Source organism: Gossypium hirsutum, chromosome D11 (assembly GCF_007990345.1).
Source record: "Gossypium hirsutum isolate 1008001.06 chromosome D11, Gossypium_hirsutum_v2.1, whole genome shotgun sequence".
Classification (NCBI taxonomy): Eukaryota; Viridiplantae; Streptophyta; class Magnoliopsida; order Malvales; family Malvaceae; genus Gossypium; species Gossypium hirsutum.
In genome coordinates, this window is record NC_053447.1 from 57,120,706 (window position 1) to 57,144,554 (window position 23,849).

The following is a 23,849-nucleotide window of genomic DNA, read 5'->3' on the forward strand; positions in this document are numbered from 1 at the left end:
TGGTGGATTGATAGAGGTGGGTTTTCGATTTGGTGCAAAAAAAGGGAGGAGAGAAGGGTTAGGGATTTATCAGATGCACGAGGTCGGGGAAATGAGAAATGAGAAATCGGGAGGAGAAATGGGAAATGTAAATAATGTAATAATAAATTTTAAAAATAAAAAATATATATTAATTATATTCGGGCCGGGCCGGGCCCGAGCCAAAAAAATTTTGCCCGAAGCCCGACCCGTTTTCTAAATGGGCCTCGTTTTTTACCCAAGCCCATATTTTGGGCCTATATTTTTACCTGAACCTTCTCATATTTTGGGCATGCCGTCGGGTCAGGCCGAGTCGCCCAGCCCATAAGCACCTCTACCCAAAACACAATGTTCACAGAATTCTAATTTGCAAGAATTTGCACCTCTCAATAAGCCTTACTTCGCCAAATTTTGCAAAAAAAATTCACCAGCATATCCCAATCCCATATGCCATAACCTGGTAGCCTCTGAATCTGCATCTTTCGCAGAAGCTGTTGATGTTGATCCAATAACTATACTTTCATTTAAATAGTACATGTTATTTCTTCTTATGCCTTTCATCACCGTCAATACCCTAGCTACTACTTTTAGTAATCCATCTCTCAAAGTGATTGTGAGCCCTTTAGATTCTAGGACCCTTAATGAGATGAGATTTTTCTTCAAGCTAGGTACGTAGCAAACATCTATCAAGACTTGGATTGAGTCATCGTGATTCTTCAATTGGACTGTACCTACTCCCATAGTCTTACAAGCACTGTCATTTCCCATAAAAATAACTCTACCTTCTAGTTCTTTAAGACTAGAAAACCAGCCTTTATTAGGACACATATGGTAAGTACATCTCGAATCCAAAATCCACTCATCTGTATGACATGCCATTGCCATGCCAACCAAGCTAAAGTCTGACTCCTCATCATGCTCCGCTACACATGCATCAGAAATAGCCTTGCCCTTTTTTAACTTAGAACAATTCTTTTTCCAATGCCCTTTCTCACGACAAAAAACACATTCATCTTTGGTAGGTCTCCCTTTGGACTTACTCCTTCTACCAGGTTTGTTGCTGTGCGAACGGCTTCTTACTGTTAAGACTTCTGCAGTTGTATCTCTGTGATCTCTTTTATCTTTCTTTCGAGTCTTAGATCTATACAATACACTACAGACTGCATCAAATGTGATCGTATCCTTCCCATGAAGCAATGTGGTGGTAAGATGATCATATTTATCAGGAAGAGAATTCAACAACAATAATGCATTGTCTTCATCTTCAAATTTCTCATCCAAATTTAACAAGTCTGCTAAAATTTTATTTAATGAGTTCATATGGTCATTCATCGACATACTAGGTGCATATGTGAATCGATAAAGTTTCTTTTTCATATAAAGCTTATTTTTAAGACTTTTTGTTAGAAACTTTTCTTCCAGTGTATCCCACAACTTTTTCGCTGATGTCTCCCTCATGACAGAGTACTTCTACTCTTTGGCCAAACATAGGCGGATTGTACCACACGCATGTCTATTGATCTTGGCCTACTCATTGTCATCCATCTTGTCAGGTTTTTCTTCAATGGTTATATCCAGCTCTTGCTGATATAAGACATCCAGGATTTCACATTGCCACATACCAAAATTATTGGTTCCATCAAATTTCTCTACTTCAAATTTTGCATTGGTCACAGTAGTCTTTGCTGATGGCAATGTCTCTGCCATTTTTCTCCTCAATCCTAACTACTATATATGTGAACAGTATTGTCGATGCGAATAGTGTCATGGATGAGCAATATTGTATACGTAAAGTATCATAAACGGTCGTATTTCCCAAGTACGAACTTGGCTCTAATACCAATTGTTGTGGGAAAGCGTGTAAAAAAGTAAAATTATTATACTGAAAAATCACACTAAGTTTAATTCCCAGGAAAAAGAGGTGGATCACGTGGATCACTTAAGTACCAGGTCTTTCCTAGCCAGAATATCCCTTTATCATAATTTAACCGCACAATAAATCACTACAATCACTCTAACAAAATATGCAAAATAAACAATAAATAACACAATAATTTTAACGAGATTCAGCAAATTTTGCCTACGTCCTCGGGCACTACCAAATATATTTCACTCCAAAATACAAGTGAAAATTTACAAATAACTACCAAATATATTTCACTCCAAAATACAAGTGAAAATTTACAAATAAAGAGATAGAACAATGCCTTAAGGAGAGAATGACAAATGTGGGGGATAATCAAAATGAGAAATGGTTAGACATATTTATAGTTGAGATTTGAAGGATCAGCTTGCAAAGTTACTATTCAATTAGGGACCAAAAATTACAAATATCTCATGCCAAATTTTAATCCCACTTTCAGTGCCTTAAATCTCTTATTTCTAGTGCCAACATTTTGATACCCATATATTTGACTTTTCTAAATATGGATGGTTGCCAATAGTTAAAATATTAAATGTAATTACTATTGTATAAAACACTTATAATCTAATCATTCTATGACATATGCTTATATTTTTACCTTTTCATGAGAGGAAAAGCATATAGAGCGGACGGGATAGCACTTGTAAAAGTAGAACGCAACCATTTATTTCATTCATATCCCATAGGAACGGCTTACAAAGCACCTTGTTTGTGAATGCCAAAACTATTAACGCTAACTGTATCTTAATGAGAGATACATGGAAACAACAAAATTGCCAAACTGATCTGACATTGACACTCCTCTGATAAACTAGGGATGTAAGCTCTAAGATATTGAATGATGTAAACCTAAGTTGACATTTCAAGGGATTTTCGAATTAACTCTGTAACTATATAAATCACTCACTTCTTCAAAGAATGTGCTTAATAATCTAACAAGTACTTTTAGCAATGAGAATGAATTATTCCCATCACAACTTTATTTTCGATTGAAAAGTCTGTTAATAGAATTATACCTTTCAATATTACATGAAAAAAATTAAAATTACCATTGTTAATTAAAATTGAACGATCCATCAAAAAGCACTTGGAACTTTCCTATTTGACTGATGAAATGAGTATCAAATATATAATTTAAAAATATATATAAATAATGTTAATTATCTTTATTTTGGAGGCATCAACATTATTGTCACTGTAAAAGTATATTGGTTTGAATGCGTTAAAACGTATTATTCTTCTATATAAGGGTTGGAGAGGATTATGGGTTATTCTAAACATTGTATCAAAAGAATATATATGATAAAAACTAACATGATTAATGTTCAAAAAAATTATCCTTCTTTTGGAAAATAAAAAATTAGAGGAATAAAAAAAACTCTCTAAAATTTCACATATTTGTTATATTTATATTTATTAAAAACATAAAAAAAAAGTTTTACCAAGAGCGATTAATAGGTCATCTATTTTCTAAGTTTAATTAGAATAATTATATTAAATAAAATATAAATTTAAAATTTTGCTAATGTAATTGCAATTTGGGTGATTTTCTGCATGTTTGGTCTCGTCGTCACAGCAAATTTTCGCATCTTAAAAGACGTAGCTGCCCTTGGTTTTGATAATATTAACCTTGGCTTGCCATTTCTATTGCATTTTATTTCCTGCTGGCTGACTCAAAATTCACCCATCGCAAAGTCAAACAAAGCATTTCTTGATTCCAACAATAATCTTCTTCTTTTTTTCTTTTAAAACTTCAAATTATTACTTAAAAAAACCTTTTATTTGATTTTTTTTCTCTTTTAACGCAATTTTTTTATATATATTTTTAAGTAACGTGAATAAATCAACAATTTGATTATTTTTAAAAATCGAATGTGAAAACGTGTTGAAATTATTAATTTCTATTTCTAAGAAAATGTCAATTTTTGTTTCGTTTTTCAATCATGATAAAAGGTGTCTCTTGTCTTGGCCCAATCCTCGGAGATAATAATAATAATAATAATAATATATTGAATTGTATATAATGCCCAAAATATAAAAATAATATAAAGAATTTAGGATTAAATTACTATCAATATAACTTTTTCTTACTCCAATATCATGATTTCTAGTTTTTATTTTTTCATACAGTATCTAAAACTACCCATAATTTCTCCACAATTCTTAAATAAGAGAATAATGTATTTCAACGCACTCAAACTCATTTCCTCCTGCATTAGCAACAATCCTAATGCCAGCAAAATTAAGATTCAATCTACAGTTACTACCACTATAACTAAAAATAAATCAAATATCTAAATATCTAATCTAAAATTAATCTAGTCCACGAGTTCATTTTTCCGTAAGATGTTTTACACTCTTATCTTCTATAAAACATCTCAAGCCTTTGTTTCTTTCTAATCATTTTCTTAAAGCTATTTCAGAAACAAATGCACCCTAAATATTATTCTTTTGGCATGTGATATTTAATAAATTCGAGATTTATTACAAATTATAACTCCTTTTGTACAAAAGTATAGGGTAATTTTTTATACTTTAAATTATGATCTAAATTTTAGATTCATCACTAAACTCCAAAACATTTTAATTAAAATTTTAAAGTAGCCTCAATGCTAAGTTGAGAGTTAAATTCAACAAAGAGGTAATCATCATCTCTTATTTCATGAATACATGAAGCAAACAATTGGACTCTTTTTTCTTTGTTTAGGTTTATTAATATTAGATCTGATGGGACTCCAAATTTCTAACATATTTCATGCAAAAAGCTAAACCACTCTTTACTAAAAACTTTAGTACTTTGTTAGGGCTATTTTAAGGAGGGGTGTGGACCATAGAGGTTGAGGTCCATATGATTTCAGGGCTACTGAGCTCCAAAATGTGCTTTCTTTGCTAACACACTCATCATTTTGCCCTTTAAAACTGTCATTGGTCCCCCTTTTTTTCCCCATGTGAGCTGTGATTTCCCATCATCAAAACCTTTTGTAATTTTGTTAATTTGTTGCTTTGCTTTGTGTTTCCCTATTAAAGAGTGAAAACACCATAACTTATGGGCATGGATATAATTGAAAACCTTGGCACTTATCACCGTATTTTTCTCTTAAGGACAGGGTTTGAAAGGAGGGTGTGGGTTCAAATCTGACCCAATTCTCTGCCTCAAAGGTCTTTTCACGTGTTCATAGCTGAACAAACAATGGTCCATTGAGAGATACATTTTGGATCTATGTTCTTTAGATTCTTTTCCTTTTAAAATAGATTCAATTATTAATTCCAAAAATTGAAAACCTAATTTCTCTACTTTAATATATCAAAATTTAGTCTTTAAACATTACAAAAGTCAATAAATTAATTCTATTACAGGTAGATTTGGAAATTTGAATTGTTGACTTTTGATAATGTTGTGCACTGATTTTCAATTTAGTGACATAATTTAACAATGCCACCTAAATTTCGACTAATTTCTTAGTTTAAAGTATGAGGATCAAATTCAAATAAATTAAAGTACAAAGATTATCTTCTCAATTTTCATATAAAGGAATGAAATTCATAATAGGACAGTTAAAAGAATGAGTTTGACATCTATGTCCATATATTCAAATGTGGATAGTGGATATACATAGAGGTTCTATATATATAAAATATATATATTATAAACTTGAAAAAAAGAATATCCATATTTGATACTCATAATTGCTACTCGGCCACAATTATCACCATAGATTATGGGTGATATGATTGGTAACTGAGTTTGTACTTCAAGTAAAAACAGGCTATAATTTGTACAGTTGGTGACAACTCCTAAATTTCTTTGAATTATTGGGATAAAAGTTTGTATGTATACAGGTTAAAATGTGTCAGAAGTCCCTGTACTTTTCAAAAATTAGAAATTTAGTCTTTATATTTTTATTTCATGGAATTTAATCCCTCTAATTTTTAGATTTCAAAATTCAAGTTTAATGGTTAAATTCTTTTTGTTAAATTTATTGTTGTAACAGAGACTTCTGGCACATTTTAACCATGTATACACACACATACCTTCTACAAGACAGGAAAAAGGAAAAGCAGAAGGGTAGGTGAAGTTCCAAAAAAATGTTATTTCCTCCCATAACAAATATCTATATCTATCAAAATATTAACATAAAATGTACAATTTTATGAGCCTAAATTCTATACAAACCAACTTAAATTAGAAAGGGAGGGGGGGAGGGAGAGGAAAGATGTCTAATGGCATATTTCAATTTGGTAGCATTATATTACATTTAGAGTTTGCTGCATAAATAAAAAAGAACAAGGTAATTACACAGATATATCATGTAACATGAACATGATATTCCTAAAAACTAATATAATAATCCAATTAAACAAGTCGGGTTAATTGTGTTTATCACACTATTTTCTCACTTGTTAATCATATCATAGATATATCATATCATGTTCGTGCCGTGTTACATCCATAATTACATATTCTTATAATAAAGCTATAAGCAGAACTCCAGACTTGACTGATTAGAAACTTTTCTTGCCAAGAACTAAAGGCCAAAATATAAGCAAATTGCTAGAAAGCTACTCATAACTACCAGAAAACAACAAAGCTAAGCAGCCTCATTAAGACAAATTAGAAGATGTGACTTGGCACAGAGTGTTCTCAAATGGTTGGACATGGGGCTTAGTCAAGGTTCTAATAACGATGATTTGATGCTTTGCAATCAAATTAGTAGGATGTTGTGGTGACAACCTAATTTTGATGAAATGAAGACATCTCACATGCAATTTGTTTGCCCCAATTTGGTAAATCATTTCACTACAATTTATAGTTTACTTATTGAAAAAGCATCTAACCATTTCACTTCTTTTAAAATTAGCCCCTCTTTTTTTTATTGTACTCAAATAAGCTATTGTTTTTTTTTTATTTGTACCTAAATAAGCTGTTATTTCACATGACATGTTGATTTACGTTAAAGGGTTTGTTTAGATATAAATTAAAGCTTGGGACTTATTTGGGTACAAGTTATAGGTTAAGGGCTTATTAGATTTATTTTGGACTAATAAAAATATAGGGACTTAACTAGATAAAATGGTAAAGTTCAGGGTTTTTTTCTATTATTGAAGCCTTCTTATATATAACAGTAGACAAAAACAAGAAATTCCCAATCAGAATATATCACAAAATCTTGCAATTAACATTTAAATTTGACTTTACCAAGGTTCTTTAGATTCCTTGAAATGTAAAGAATACTTGATTGTAAAGACAAGAAATCTAACAAATAAATTGACCAAAAGCATTACCTCTTCATCCAAGAACAAACCACATTGGTGTGGCTGTTTTAACTTTCAGAAAGGAGTTTCTTTGATGACTGAACCATCCCTTGGAGAAAACAAATGATGGAATTGCCAAAGTGAAGTAAAGGATCAAGATTTCCGAGCAAACAGCTCACAGGTGATTATATCATTTGTACATGCAGCAGATATTCCGGCACCTAGGACCGGAACAAGATTGAAGATAGGCTTCCCGCCTACTTTGGTACCACCATTCATCTGATCAAGTTCCTTGAATCCATCCGCGAACAAGTTTGATAATGTCTCCAAAGGCACATGAAGGTTAGGTGGGAAGTAGAGTCTCAAACTCTAGAAAAAAAATGGGCAGAAAAATGAGTGAGGAACTGTAATGAATACAGTAAGGCATGAATATAACACATTAAAGGAGAGGATTAATAAAATAAATGATAACCACAAGTGACAAATCCAGGAACCAATAACCAAAATAAACTTTCTGGGCGAAAAGCATTTTCCTAACCTTCAACAGGATATAACTTTATTTAGAATCAATGTAAAAGGAAAATGAGGTGCTTGCCTAAGAAACTTACCATAGTGTCTTTCCAAGAAAAATCATTTTCGATAATGGTTTTGTTTAGAAGAAAGATGCAAAACCTAGATATTCTTTTCATTTGACTCTCTGTGAGAAAATTCTGATGATTGTTGTTGCTCCAATCAGCATTCATAGAATCTGAACAAATCTTCATAGCAACTACACTTGTGATTGACAAAACCACTGCACATATCTTTCCGGGAATGACACATTTCTGAATACATGAATCATGCCAATCTGCAGGTTGAAAACCAAAAGAAGTAGGTGCCACTATGCTAGAAAGTTGACAGGAAGTTTCTTCAGGCGTTTCCATAGTCTCTGGGACATAAAGAATCGGCTTTATTTCTACAAGTGCTCTGCAATATCAAAAACAGAAGATGATGGAATGCCCTTCGGTTGGACACAACACAAACTACTACTTCTATTATACATCCAATAAGAAAAACAAACACAATTTCAAGGTGAACATTTCCTTTTAGAAGTTAGTTCATCAGCACCCTTATGATTCATCAAAAGTTAAGTGTAGACCATCTACCTTTTCGGCAGATCTGGAACTAGAATATAAAGGAAAATAGGATCAAGCACTTCAGGCTTGGTCCCTTTATCCAAATGAGACAGCTTAAGTTGTTTCGCAAATGTATCCAGATTGTCGTGAATTTTTGGTCTCTCATCTAATGGAATATTCGTCGAGCAGTAAACCACGAAGAGAATAGCAGAAGTAGAAATTGAACAATTAAAGCATTTTGCTATTGCCTCACTGTTCTGAAGCGCCGATTCAAGTTCTGCAGTTGAGCCACCATCACATAGAGTCATTGTCGGTGGATCGAGTCCCAGCTGACCAGCCATGTGTAGTATCTCCTTATGCAAAGTCGCCTAAAAGTAACATTGATCAAGTTAAAAGTTGACTGGACTGCATGTGGATAGAAAGAGTGCACATTCATTGAAATATCAGGCATGTTCAGAAAAAAAAACCAGTCATCTTTTAACATTTATGAATGAAACCTTAATGATTTATGATTCCAGAGCATCTCTCAATACAATCTTTTGCCATAAAGAAAACGATTACTGTGTTTCACTCCTTTCAATTAAGCCCCACCCCAACACACCCACCAGGAAAAAAGAATCAACCAGACCGTTAGAAGGGAAAAAGGTATCTTACTGGTCAGACAATTTCTTTTAATTATTTCAATATTCTTCTGAAAAATATAAAGTATAAAAATGCAACAAAAAGGAACCTTCTTTCATTGATGCCAATTGCCATGATTCAGAGTACCTGGCTATAAGGTCCAATGCAACTTGGTGCCCAGCATGAAATACTTTGAACATGCAAAACTCTTTTGCTCTGATCATTGGCCACTAGAACTTCAACATACGCTCTCCCTAAACCCGCTTGAATTAAAGGAAGTTCAATAGTACTTCGTGATGGAACACCAAAAGGGCATTTATCCTGGGTAATAAATCTCACATATGTCTCATTTGCCTGAGTGAACTGATCCATATCAGAAATGTAGAGATGGATATAAAGCACATGCTCCCAACCTAAACCACATCCTTCAAGCTGCAACTCAATTTGCCTAAGGATCAGCTTCAGGTCTCCTTGCAAACCTATCAAACAAAAAGTAACAGGAAACAGTTATTAACTGCAGCGTTTGATTTGGAAACAATGGTTAAATACAAAGAAACATTATGTTGCATGGGATGACAACAACAAATCTGCACAGCAGTCATTTTGTACCTGTGGGAGGTCCTGATGTATCTTGCAACCAACAACAAATAGAAAATGTATTATCTTTTTCCGTTTTAGAGAGGTGAAGCCTATGACTTGAAACTTCAATCAAATCATTAACTTCAGGATCAGGCTCGCCTGGAGCTTTGCATTCTTCCAGGTTTACTCCTTGCACTTCGAATACAGAACTGATATTCTCCCGACAGAGATCATTGGTTTTGTTATTACCACTTAATGAGTTGGACTGCTTACTTTCCAAATGAAATTTCAATGGATGCAGCACTCCAACTGGAGCTATGGAATCTGAAGAGTGCAGTACAACTTGGAAGTCATCAAGCATAATTCGAGCATTCTGAAAATTTTAGACCTTAAAAGTTATGAAAAAAATACTTGCAAAGAATCTGTTAAATGCAACTGAGCTGCAACCCCCCCCCCCCAATTCAGAACATGAATACTAATTAAATCCTTAGGAATAAATAAAAGAAACTACTAAAATGAAAGAAAGACAGAGTTGGGGTTGGAGGCTGGGGGAAGCCATGAGTAGAAGGTAAATATTTCACCAGGGGACTAGTCAACAGAAAAGTTTACCTGGAAGAGTGGGCAGTCAAGAGTCAGAGTCTCATACTCCCCTCCCTCGCCACATACATTTATTCCATACAAGCTGCCAAAAAGGAGTTCAAAAAGAAAATTCTAAGTTTCCAGCCACACTTGAAATATTAAAAGGTACATCATGCATCACACACACACACAGAGGAACAGCACTAACATACTCTTTCAGTTTATGAAGATAAGGTTCCAAGAATGCTATTTCTTTGCCCAAGTGCTTCGCAGGGTCCAGCCCCATGGCTGCAACCTATGGCATAAAAGTCCAATATGAAACAGACAATACTTCAACTAAAATAGATATGATAAAACATCTCATAAAAGAAATAGCTAGAAAATAAATTTATATAGCACAAGCATGAAAGACATCACATGGTTTCTAAACAAACATTTTAAAAACAATAAGAAAGAATTCATCAAAGATACTACATACCTTGACTGTAATAGCCATAATTTCATTCGTTATCTGAACAGGAAAGAACAGACAGTAATATGTGAGAAAAACAAACCATCTAAATTTTTATTAAGTATTCATATTAACAAAATACAAATTACCATTTCTTGAAGAAGCAATGATTGATCTTGTTTCCACAAATATGCCAGAGAAACAAGCCCTAACCTTGAACAGACACTTTCCACCCTTAGCCTTTGATAATCTGATGCAATTGCACCAGAAGAAACTGCTGTTATAGAAGGTATCTGCTTCTTAACTTCATTCAACAAAATAAACATATCTTCAACTTCATCACCCGGTGTCCTTTGGTAGCTAAGTTTATGGTGCCTACAATAATCACCAAAAGCTTCAGAAAAGAATATGTGTACAGTGTTCATTTGTCAAGTTGAAAGGGCATATGCTTAGCTGAAAATTGACTAATCAGCAGCCCTTCTGAAAATCATCTCAACCAAATATTAAGTAAATTTCTTCATAATCTGCCTACTTACAAAATGGATTAACAAATTTTCAATGTTGTATCCTGATCATTATGCAGTAAAAGAGAAATATATGACTTGCCAGCATCAGACTTAGTACAATCTGTTAATTGCATGATATGCACACAGAAAAGATTGCAAAGTTCTTAATAACATCGTGTAACTTGAAGGAAATGCCATAACTAAAAAACTGGAAAAGCCCAAGGTACACAACAAACAAAGTAATTGTGAAATGACAAGCAAAGATGCTGCTTTTTTCCCATTTCACAATTGTGATACAAAGTGAAGATCATAAATTCCCTGAACAAAGACGTATGGTTTTACCACAATACTCGTTTAAAGGGCTTGCCTTGTGGATCCTTGTATTCGCCTTCGGAACAATGGAACTCCCATGCATTCTGCATAGCTTACAATTATTTGGTGCCCTACCTGAAAGAAAAAAAAAATCAATATTCATGTCCAAGTCATGCAAAGAAGCATACTTTGTATACTCTTAATGTCAAACAATTGAAGTAGTATGATTTTGCTACCACTTTCTTACAAAACATAAATAAATAAGTGAAATCAAACGACGAGAATCAGCAGAGACTTACAGTTTGGTACATGTAGCTATCCAACTCATCCACTGAATCATCAGCTGGTAATAAATTAGCCACGGCGACAATCTAAATAAAAAAGCAACAAAGAAGTCAATTTCTTTTAATAACTAAAATTTTTAAATTCTAAGGAAAAAAATGAGGAAAGGACATCTACTAGTACTGCTTTCGGGTACCCTTTTCGTATAAGACACTATAATTCCCAAATCTTTATGAGTTTTTAGTTAAAAATATTGTTGGTATTATTTTCTAGGGAAACAAACAGAAAAACCTGGTGGCCGTATTGGATGCATTTCATCATAGCATAACAGCTATCTTTTCCACCGCTGACTAAAGCAACCACCTTCATTTTCTGCATGTCTGTTGTTGAATCAAATTGCGGAAATTGAATTGACCGATCTCTTACTTGTGAGATGAAACCAGGAGGCCGCTTGGGAAAGGACTTAGGGTTTAACACACTCTTATTTTCTGTCTTCAAGTCAAAAAACCCCAGCTCAGCACAGCAGCTTGGTTTGTAGTTTGGACGGACAACGCAAATTCCCACTTCGCAAATTCCCACTTCACTTTTTTCTATTTTAGAATTGAAATTATTCCTGGCCCAAAATAATATTTAACTAAAATTGATTTATTTTAAGCTGTGTTAAAAGGGAAATGATTTTTTTAATATATTTTTATGTTTTGATAATAAAAAATTACTTATAGGTAAATGAAAAATAAGTCCTCAGTGATTTTTCGGAAAATAATTTCTTTTATGGTTAATTTTATTTTTATATAAAAATTAAATTAAATGCACTTAATATTATTATATTAATAATAAAATTTATTTTGATTTTGATTTTTAAAAATATTTAAAATAATAATATAAAATATTGTAATTTTTAATATTATTAAACATACATATTTAATTATTTATATTTAATCATATAATAAATTATTAATATAATTAATACAATTTATTGTTTTAATAAATTATTTACTATTTTAATTTTATTTAATAATAAATTTTAAAAATAATGATTTTAAGTCATATTCCTCACATATTATTGAAAATATACAATATTAATATTTTAATAATAAATATTTCTTACAATTATAAATATATTAATAATAAATGCTTTGTAGTATAAAAATTAAAATATGCTATATAAGTCCATGTACACTTCATACATTTGGAATTCAGTCTAAGTATTTTTATTTTCAAGAATTTGGTCTTTCTACTTTTTAGATTTGAAAATCAAGTCTAATTGTTAACATTGTTTTTTTTTGTCAATTTTGTTGATGTCACATTTTTAAATAAAAAATATTCACTTGGTAGTCATGTAACTAAAAAATAACGTTGTAATGAACCTGAATTTAATAAAATATTTTTAATGTATGCAAAAACAATGTGAAATATTAATTTATAGATATAAAATAAAGTCAATTAAATAATGAAAAGATAAGAAAATATAATTTGTTTGTTTGTTTCATTAAAAACAACTTTTATGAAATATTTTCAGGAAATCTAAAAAACAACAGAAAATATTTTACACAGATTCATTTTTCATCCAAACACCAAAAAATATTAATTTTTCCAGAAAAGTAAATCATTTTTCAAAAGTCATTTTCAGTGAACATAAACTTAATGAAAACATTTCATGGCAAATATATTTATAAAAAAATTAATATAAATTTAAACGAGGCTTTGGTTGATAATAAAATTAAGATATTAAAATTTTATAATGCTTTAAGTTCAAATATTATCATGTGTATGCATTTTTTCTAAGATTGTATATAAAAATATGAAAAACAAAAACACTATCATAACAATATTTGTTATTTACCAACTAACAATTGCCGTTGTTTGACACATTACACTTATAAAGAGAGAACGTGTGTTTGAACAATGAAAACGATATTATTGAAAGAGGTAACTATAGACTTTATAAAAAGAATAAGTTTTTGATAATTCTTAACTAAGGCTTGTTTGATATGTCAAAAAAATCAACCAACTAAAAATTAATATGTTTGATAACCCACAATAAAATCTACTAGATAGAAACTTTTTTTTTCTAAAAATAAAGGTGTGGAAAATGATAATAGATAGAACTAGACCTGTCCATGGGCCGGGCCGGGCTCGGGCCGGGCCCAAAAAAATTCGACCCGACTCTTAGGCCCGGGCCCGACCTAAAATTTTGCCCAGGCCCAGCCTGGGAAAAAATAATAGGCCCGAGCCCGGCCCGGCCAGGCCCGATTTTTAATAAACACAAAAATATATATTTTAAAAATAAAAATATTTTTAAAGTATTTTAAAATTAAAAAATATATATTTATTATATTCAGGCCGGGCCGGGCCGGGCTCGGGCCAAAAAGTTGGGCCCAAGTCCGGCCCATTTTTTAAACGGGCCCCGTTTTTTTGCCCAAGCCCATATTTCAGGCCTATATTTTTACCCGAACCCTCCCATATTTCGGGCGGGCCGCCCGGCCCATGGACAGGTCTAGATAGAACCTACTTATCACTTAATAGAGAATAATTTTAATTATTTTTTTATTTTAATTTATTTCTTTTATGATTATATTATCATTTATCAAACAATCTAATTATACTTGTGTATATAATTTTAACTAATATACTAAACAAATTTTATAACTTAAATTCAAAACTTATTTTTCAAGTACTTGTTTTTTCAAACATTTATTTTGTATGCACTTAGTTTTTCAATTTATCTAACATAGCTTAAACTGAGACATGCTGATCAATTAGCTTCTTAAATAGTATTGACATATTTTTTCATTTGTTGATACAGTGATACAACAAGGAGTGAGTATGGAGGAGAGAGTGGTCGTTGTTGTGGAGATCAGATCTTTCAGTTGGGACAGAGAGCCGAAGGTTATGGGAAGTGGTGGAGAAGAGAATGTAAAGATTGAGGGTTGAAAGAAGGTTGACAAAGTGTAGACTTAGCATTCTTTTACAGTTGATCCTTTTTCATCGTTGCTGGAAGTATTTATAGGCAGGAGTCCCGTGTAAGATGGTGTTAACGTGTTGGACTTGTCATCTAATCATCATTATGGAGAGCATGAGAAGGATGTCTTCGATGGGACGAAGATGTTTGTGATAGGGCAGATTCTATCATTGATTCGAACTCTGATGGAATAAAACAGTTGAGCGCACGTGATGCTTGTTGACTAACAACTTAATGCTCCTAATAAAGATTAGGTCATCCGTTGCTTGGATAGTCATCTTGAAAGGGTGAACTCATAGGTAACTTCAAGCGTGTTCTTAGCTTGCCAGGTGTCCTATCGCGAGTGGAGATATAACATTATTACTATTATGGCATAAGGAAGTTATAAGCTTTGTAAAAAGGGATTTCTTGTAGCACGTAACAAAGAAGACAAGATTTTGCAGTTCGGTATTTTAGTTTTGATTGCGAAAGAGACTGAAATGGATGCAGGGTTAAATTTCTTTTTAGATCTTAACAGTCAGTAGCCAAATATTCAATCCCGAAATCTTAATTAAGAAACATTTAATTTCTTAGGTGGTTTAAATTTTATGCTAAGTACATCCTAATTCCGCCTTTAGACTCGTTAAAACATGTTGAGTTCATCTAAAATGGACGTGTACAAATGAATAAAAAAATAAAAGTATGAAAAAGCTTAAAAATATTGTAGAAAGCTGTGAAGCAAATCGTATCGGGGCTTGCGCTAATAAAATTAATTCGGATGACTCCATTATAGATTTGATTTCAAATTAGAATAAAAGCTTAACATATTAAACGAAACACTAAGTTTAATAAATAACACACTGTGTTCATGTTATGTTTGCATACCCGACTTATGAAACATCGATCCATTCCCAGTAGGAATTTTAATCAATGATTCTCGATTGCACTTCCATAATAACTCCCACTTCTTTATTCAATTACCTTACAACAGATTTGAAAATTTTCATAATACAACACCATTAATCTATGTTTCATTCATACCACAACTCAATGGTAAATGGACCGACCCAATTTGAAAAATGACAAATAGAGGGAGCCAAAAACAATTGCTACACAACCAAACCATGATCCAAACTTAAAAATAGGACAATCCTACACTCAACCATACCACTGAAATTACACTACTAAATGAATCAACCCAGATCCCAGAGAGGAAAACACGGACTTAGTTTGTACCTTAGAAATCGAGAATGGAACGGGAATTAAAATGTTCACAGATTCTTTAAGCCTGGAGTTTGATTATCGTCTTCGGCCATGTGAAATTTGTATACATAAAGCTCACTCCAATTGCATGCTTCATCATGTTCTGTAAAATCATGCATGCAAAGGCCTGGAAACCCGTCACTGGTGCATCAATATACGTTCCACAAGGCCAAACCCAAAATTTTCCTCCAACGTGATCCAATGTATCTTCTTCGCCCATCAAGGCAACATTCTCTTTATGGTGCCCAGCATATAAGTGTGTTGAGCTCTTCTCTGAGCATCTGTGGAGATATGACGATAGAGAAAAATAAGTATAAGTGATGAACAAACACTTGGTGTCTGAGTTTCCATGAACTTCCAGGTCACTTGATTATAAACGTTTATTCTTCAATCCGGTGCCTTTGCAGGACAGCCAGCATGCAATGCATTGGCTAGTGCATTCTTTTACACAGCTAATTTTCTTTTCTCTTTTGGAAAAATGGCTGGAAAAGTATAGAACAGCACAACATGAACCGGACAAGCTTACCCTATTCAACTTAGAAGGGAGCCTCAAGTGATTCATCCCAAACTTCTGCACTTCCATTAGAGGCATCTTCAACATCATCTTCCATTGAAAGCCTAATATATTCTCTATGTGCAAAACGGTCCCACTCCGTCAATGTAGGATTCTCACGCTCCTGTTTGTTCCGACATAAATGAGGTTGTTATCCAAAACTTGCATAGAATAGAAATACGATGGTATGTCGTTCCTAGTAATGGTAATATTAAACAAGAACGAACTAAACTATCACATGTACCTGACGTATGAGGAATGGATCACGAGTTTCAAAGGCCATGAATTTGTTAAGATTGAAAAGGATATTGAAAACACTTCCAGAAAGTTTAGAGCCCTTCAGGTCACGCAATGTGATATAGCTCTCAGCCTGCAAACAAGAAAGCTTCAATTGCTAAACACGTAAAATAATCTATTTTCAATTGAGCCTATAGAAAGGAACATTCAATGGAAAGTCAACTACTAAAAGATCAAACTAGTATATTACAAAGTGCCATAAATCACCTTCCAAAGGAACAATATAATTAGCTCATTAAATCACGCTATATGATCTATTACAAAGTGCCATAAATCACCTTCCAAAGGAACATGAAAAGAGATTAAACCCAAAATTTGCCAGAAACCTGCCCTCTAGACAGTTGTACTATACCAGCACAATTCTCTAAGTTTGAATTTACAAGCTGTAAAACGAGTATTCTGATTCATTTCCATGAACACACTCCAACAGGAACCATACTGAAAAGGCAGGAAATAAAATGAAAGCAACGATAAAATGGCAAACCTCCGGCTTAATCATATCAATTATCTGACATAAGATGTCCTCAAAGAGCACAGGTTCCTGTGCCATGCATTCCATTCGATGCAACTGCTCCTCATAAAAGAATTGCATTTCATTACGTGTTAGAATCCCATTGCCATCCAAATCTATACACTTGAACCTACAAAAGGAAATAAAAACATTGGGAAAAACTAGCCAAGAATGAAAAATTACTTGGAACTCCAATCTTAATGTGATCAAATTTTCAAAATTTTTGGGTGAGGAGTACCAAAAATAGGCTTTCAAATATTTTGGGGGCATTTTTCAAACAAGTGAGTTTATAAGTAAACACTAAGGAGGTAAACTTTAAAATTGATAATCAGTGAACAATACACACTATAATACCCTTGACTGTACAGAGAAAGAGCACAAACATACCAATACTCAAGGCTAGGCTCGGATGACTTGTCCTCCTCCGCAAGGATAAAGTATACAAAATCTTCATACCCCATCTTTCCTTCAACCCTACTGGTAAACTTTCTTGGAACCTAAGATGTCATGGAAGCATAACATGAGTAAAAGTTCAAAATTTGTACATAAAATAAGCCAATCAATGAAACAGGAAAAGTGATAGAAGGGTAAAGTGGAATAGACTAAATTCAATTAAATGAAAAGCTTCCTTCTGCAAGTATAATGGTTTGGACCAAGGAATAAAAATGGCATCTGATTCAGACAAACCTGAGAAAATATCCTATCGACAATCCGGTAGGTAAGCGCATGGTTACCATATCTGATAAGGTTCTCCTTGTCGATCAAGAAATCATGATCCGTATCCAGCTCCCAAAACTTGCAGTATATCACATAAAAGTGCTCATATGAAAAGTACCTGTACATAGAAATATTAAAGAAGAGAAAAAGATTGAAATGTCAAGATAACTGGTATCAGACAGAAAGTATTAAGCATGCATCAGAAAGCAATTATACAAATTGATGATTTTGCAGAATTTAAAGCAAAATAAAAACCAGATTCATGCTCTATGCATTCAATGAGATCTCCACCTCAAAACTTTATTAATGTCCTCTTCCTCATCAGCATGTAGCATGGCATCAATCAAGTTTCCGCGTTTCAACTCCCTAAGAGTGAGGCGACCATTCTGAGATCTATTTATGTAGTAATATATTCTGTATATTACAGTTTCAGCTGGCCATGTGAAACAAAAATTATGTTAAAGCAACATCAGACAAAATGAACAACGTATTTGACAGCACGAGAGACAATCTAGACCAGCAAACAATTGGACAACACAGAGGTAGCGGTTTATATTAACTGTTTGAGCAATCATAAACAGTATATATAATGGGAAAGGGCCCAACATGTTAAGACTGATATTCTTTAAGCTGTAATGCTTGAATTGGTCTAAGATATTTTAGTTTCACATTCAGTTACACAATATATAAAATATGTTTCTATGGCAACCCCTCTCATATGCTCATCAAAAAGTCAATAATCAGCCCCATTATAATCAGAACAACATAAGATTACTCCGGATTAAACTAAAAAGAAATGTGTTTATAGAATTTATTGTGCAAACTCATCCTGAAGATAGGCATTTTAGAAAATGGAAGCCTGGCCACTGAAACTAGAGACTAGAATAAGAGCTACATGGCCAATCATTCTTTCTAAAGATAATGTGACCAACATTCTAAACAAGAATCTGAATCCTGTTTCCTATGCACCTTATGCTTCCATCAAGAGAAGTGCACACTAGCTCATCAAAGAATAGGCTTGCATTCCTGCTGTGCCAACATGCTATCTTCATTTTATCAATTGTTTTTAACAATTAACGTAGCATTATACATTATCAAACACATTTGAGACAGAACTATCTCAGTGAAACAGCTGCATTCATAGAAATTCACATGGAAATAAATGCATTTACAGGATTTGCAAGTTCAGATCTCAGGGGGTTTTTGGTTCACGGAATGTAAGATTGCCTCTGATAATAGGATTAGCAGAATGTAAGATTACTTAACACATTACTGGGTATGTTGCAGTACCCTGTGTGGTTCATTTGACCAGAATGTAAAGATTCTATTATTTGGTTGATGGAATGTAAGATTACCTAAAAGCACATTTTAATAAATTGTCTTTGTTATAGAATTTGTTTTCTTAAACAAGTTTAATTCCTTCAGCATTACTTGGAAGATATGGACACCAAAGTTCTTGGAGCTCTTCCATTGGACTCCAAATTTTTTATTCTCATTTTTGTTACAAACACCTAAAACTTACATTTAACATAGTAATATTATAATTAATATATTAATTATATTAATTTTCCTTTCCATGAAAAAAAAATACATTCCTTCAAATACAAACCTTATTCCATTATTTGAATACGCTAATCTAAAATTTTTTATTACTACATATCATTTTTCTTTTTACTAAAAGTATTTTAGTTAATTTTTAAATTAGGTTAAAATACTGTTTATATTAAATATGATAACTAATCTACTTTTTATTATTTTATTAAGTTAAAATATTTTATTATAATAGTTTTCAAAAATATAATGTCATAAAATAAAGGGATAAAATTGATCAAAATTAAAAAAGGGTAAAAATGTTATAAATGAAGATTATCCCCAGAATCTTACATTACCTATGAAAAAGTTAAAAGTATTAAGATTACCCCCCTATATTTCGGAATCTTGGCACTACTGGAAATGTAAGATTACCAACTCAAGATAGTCTTTGTGAACCAAATGTGAGAATGTTATGCCGGAATGTAAGATGACTTAAACCAAACACCCCATTAGTGGTTCCGATATTTAATGGAGTCAGTTTGGAAACAACTTATACAGTGTTCAAATACCTTAGATATTGTAAAAGGAGGGGGGAATCGAAAAGTGAAAATGCGCCCAAATCCAAATAAAATGAGAAAACCGCCAAAGGTATTAAAGAGATTAAACACAAACCATATCTTTCCTGAAACTCAGGTGTACTCTGTAAGAATTCCAGCCCTGGATGAGTTGCCAATAGTTCTCGGAGCACAGGTTTGAAGTCATCCTGTCAAATAAATAAGTGCAGAAGCCATTAAGTTTAAACATATACTATTAGACTATCAAGAAATATTGTAGTTGAATTAAGCTCTCAAAAATGCATAAAGACCTGAATGAGGTATTTGAGATCAGGTTGCTTTAATATTGTATATACTTGGGTTGCTATATCCATGGTCAGAATGTTGCCATTGACCCAATAATCAATAAATGCATCTCTGTAAGCATTTTAGAGGAAAATTCAGTAAAAGCTAACCAAATGACATCACAGCTGAAAAGCAATTAAAAGGAGAAGCAATAACAGATTAGGAATCAGATTCTAAAATAATATTTTCTGTATTTATCACTGTCAATGATAATTTATATTTATAGCCTCCAACAAGGCCAGCTGGGAGAGCACCAAATTCCCATAATTTTCAAATAAATATCCTAGCAGTTCAAAGCATACGATAGATCCAAGATATAAATCAGCAGTTCCACTTTCATGAACGAGAAAATGTACCTTGTAATAAAACCAGTGCCATTAACATCAATTTTTCTGAAAAGTGATGGGGAGAAAAATGAAGGCAGTTTGCAGATTTCCCTGGTCACTAGTTTGAATTCTGGAATGTATAGATGGTAAAACGTGAATATAAGATGAGTTCCAGAAATATATGTTAAAGCACACGTGCATGTATCTTACCATGCAGCTGCAGTCCATCCGGATGGCCATAGAAGACCTGACTGGTTCGAAACATGCATTGTTCCTTCAGATCATTTGGAGGTGGACGGCCATTTTTAAAGTAAAACTGGAGGAGTTAACAAGTACCAATGTAATACGTTATAGCCAACTTCAGAACAGAAAGGTAAATACAGCAGATAAAACACAGCCAAGAAAAACAACAGAGAAAAGAAAAATACACTATCAATTAAAAAAAGATCCAAACCTGAGGTATCAGCTCTTTAACAGGCTCGCTAACTACTTTCAGTGGAGAGCCTAAGTTTGAAAGACCAGCCCTTTGTTTTGTTATACGAGGGAACCAGATATACTTCTTGGTGAAAGGGAGGAGCACTGCCAGCAGGAAACATGGAAGGTAAAGCATTGCTTGCTGCGGTACTTCCAGAGGAAGCATTTCCAGGAACATTCAAGGGATTGCGTGCCTTTGCATCATTAACCAATTGCGTCACCTAGCAAAGTAAAAAAATTAAACAAAAGTGCAACTGCGCACATAGGCTCATAGGAAATTTGAATAATTACATGCATAAAGGGTTCTTTTGGTAAGGTTAGGAGAAGTCACAATCTAGCAAAATGAGATGTCGTGGAGAAATGGCAGAGAGGAACATCAGAGCAGACTTTGAAAAGCAAGTGTTGTGGCAGGCGGTGGTGACGGACGCAATAAGGGGCTGAGAAAGATAAGAGCTATGGTGGCTGTTGTGTAGAATCAAAGTTGCAGAGAGAATTTTTGAGTACTCAGTTTGCCCAAAAGGTCAAAAGTCCCAAATGAGATGCTCAAACTTTTATTTATTGAAAGTGGTTACTTGAACATGGGAAAATGGAAGGTAATTTATATAGATAATGGGCATAATGACGGTTAATAAAAGTTGCACCCACATGAAGTATTTTAACAAGAAAGGCTTTTAAGTGTTAATGCAACGTTTGTTCATTAAAGAATAAGGAGGAAGCACTTGCATTCCCATAAGAAAGATTAAGAAGAAATTCTTAACAATTTCAATATTTGAGCCTCCAAGCCATACTCTCCAGGACATCCAAAAGTGGAATAACACAAGAATCCTGCCAACCTTCCAAGGTTATTCCCAAAAAGTCGTTCCCAAAGGTGCTCATGCAAGGAACAATATTTCCCGGAACTACTATTGATAGAACAATTAAGCATCTACAACATGAATTCAGGATGTTATGCTTCAAAGACAGCATAATCATTCCATATATAAAAACAAAAAAGAATATTAGCTTTATTATCATTCAAGAATATACCAAAAAGCTATTCTGGGATTTTGTTAAGACTGTTAAGCCTCCAACACAAAATCAATTTACATATGGAAGATTAGCAATCGGATGCCAAATATTCCTTTCACATCAATTTAATCCATTAAATTAAACTACCTTAATTTCTTCTTTAAATACGGGTTCACATACATACCTACAATTAACTAAATAAAACATGTAGAACATAATAATAAGTCGTCAAATATAGTTTAATTAGTATAAAACATATATTTTTCATTTTTTAAAAAGTATTTTTCCATTAAATAATCGAGTAATCAACTGATTACTAGTTAGAACAATACAAAGGCAATAACTATTAATCCTTTTCCGTTCAAGATATAAAGAAAACAAATCAAATCAAACACCGCGAAGATTCGAAATTAGATAAACGAAAAGTACCAGCTTGTAAGTATCGGGAAGCGAAAGCCACTGTTCGAAAAGCATTTGCGTGAATTCAGGATTGGATTTGAGAGCTAACGGAGACATCTCCTGGAGCTGCAATAGCTCCGGATCCAAACACGCTATTTCTCCAACAACACCTGCCTCCATTTTCTCTTCTTCGCATAAACAAACAAAATCTTAAACAAAGTTTCCGCACAGATCAAAAGCAATCAGCTTCAAAAGAATAAAACCAACAATTTTAAGCTCGAAAACTTACCTTTTAATAAGCAATTGAAATGCGAATGAAGAACTACGATTTTGAGTTGGGGAACCACTGGAAACCCTAGATCTCCATGGAAACAGGGAACGAAGCTGTGCAATTTTTTTTTTTTTTGACTTTAGGAAGTGAGTGATTGGTAGTAAACTAAAGTGAGATACAATTTTTTTTTTTTTTGAGAGAGATAGATCAGCTAAGAAATTACGGAGATTTGTGTACACATCCGAGAAGATTTCTTTTCTCTTCTTAAACTTGAAAGAAAAAGAGTACTGATTTTCTTGTGAAAAATTAAAAGGTTAAAATCTTCGTTAAGTCCCTGTATTCTTCATATTTCGTCTTCTATTTTCATTTTAAAAATTTTAATCTTCTTTTCAAAATTAAGATATAATTATTAATATCATTAAAAATACTGTTAAATTTACTGAAATTTTGAAATGAAAAATTAATTTTTTTAAAAAAATTAAATAAATAACACAATAGAAAGTTTCATGACCAACTACAATGTATTTTGTAATTATAAGCAAGAAATTCATCTGATAAAAAATAAAAATAAAAAGCAAGAAATTCTAAATAAAAAATAGAGAAAATTGAACCTATTTTAACCCAATTAAATAGTTAAGTGCATCGACGTGGCCATGTGGGGAAGGAACCTCTTCAACTATCAGCTTTGTTGCGCAAGCCGACAGACTATGCGAATAAAACTAGGTCTGTAATAAAATATTCTGGTAAAATTTTACGAAAGGTCCTTTCACTATGTATTTTTTTTATAGATTTAATCCTTTATTACAAAAATATTAATTTCTAATTCCTGTACTTTTTGAAATTTGCATTTTTAGCCGTAAGACAAATATTTTTTCATGAATTCCATTGAAATAAATACACATTAACATTTATCTTTTTGTTTTTTCCTAGCGGTAATGTTAGCCTTCGGGCTAGCTATCACCCGCATTTTTCTCTTGCACATCAACCCTCTTTTTCTTTCTTCTTCACATTCACTCC

At 32.9% G+C, this 23,849-nt stretch overlaps 2 protein-coding genes across 3 annotated transcripts; both read right to left on the bottom strand.

The window, feature by feature from the left end:
- Positions 1 to 7,098: 7,098 nt before the first annotated feature.
- Positions 7,099 to 12,254, bottom strand: LOC107926823 (diphthine--ammonia ligase). 2 transcript variants are annotated; one of them, XM_016857752.2, is made up of 12 exons: positions 11,932 to 12,254; positions 11,658 to 11,729; positions 11,414 to 11,493; positions 10,690 to 10,915; positions 10,568 to 10,600; positions 10,302 to 10,384; positions 10,120 to 10,192; positions 9,541 to 9,883; positions 9,079 to 9,410; positions 8,341 to 8,678; positions 7,804 to 8,161; positions 7,099 to 7,564 (listed from the first exon to the last, which is right to left on the bottom strand). In XM_016857752.2, the coding sequence occupies exons 1-12, from the start codon at positions 12,016 to 12,018 to the stop codon at positions 7,349 to 7,351; spliced, it is 2,241 nt and encodes a 746-aa protein (XP_016713241.1). In that variant the 5' UTR covers positions 12,019 to 12,254; the 3' UTR covers positions 7,099 to 7,348. The 2 variants fall into 2 exon arrangements, with proteins under 2 accessions (XP_016713241.1, XP_016713242.1); XM_016857753.2 differs by having other exon boundaries at positions 11,389 to 11,493; positions 11,932 to 12,197.
- A 3,274-nt stretch (positions 12,255 to 15,528) lies between these two features.
- On the bottom strand, positions 15,529 to 23,167 carry LOC107926821 (serine/threonine protein phosphatase 2A regulatory subunit B''beta). Its single transcript, XM_016857750.2, is given in 16 exon segments — positions 15,529 to 16,125; positions 16,371 to 16,521; positions 16,642 to 16,767; positions 17,179 to 17,335; positions 17,593 to 17,702; positions 17,893 to 18,040; positions 18,214 to 18,355; positions 20,128 to 20,218; positions 20,321 to 20,426; positions 20,711 to 20,810; positions 20,891 to 20,996; positions 21,135 to 21,226; positions 21,229 to 21,249; positions 21,252 to 21,375; positions 22,592 to 22,746; positions 22,851 to 23,167. Coding segments are annotated over 14 exon segments (1,614 nt in total). The 5' UTR covers positions 22,742 to 22,746; positions 22,851 to 23,167; the 3' UTR covers positions 15,529 to 16,125; positions 16,371 to 16,380.
- Positions 23,168 to 23,849: the final 682 nt, after the last annotated feature.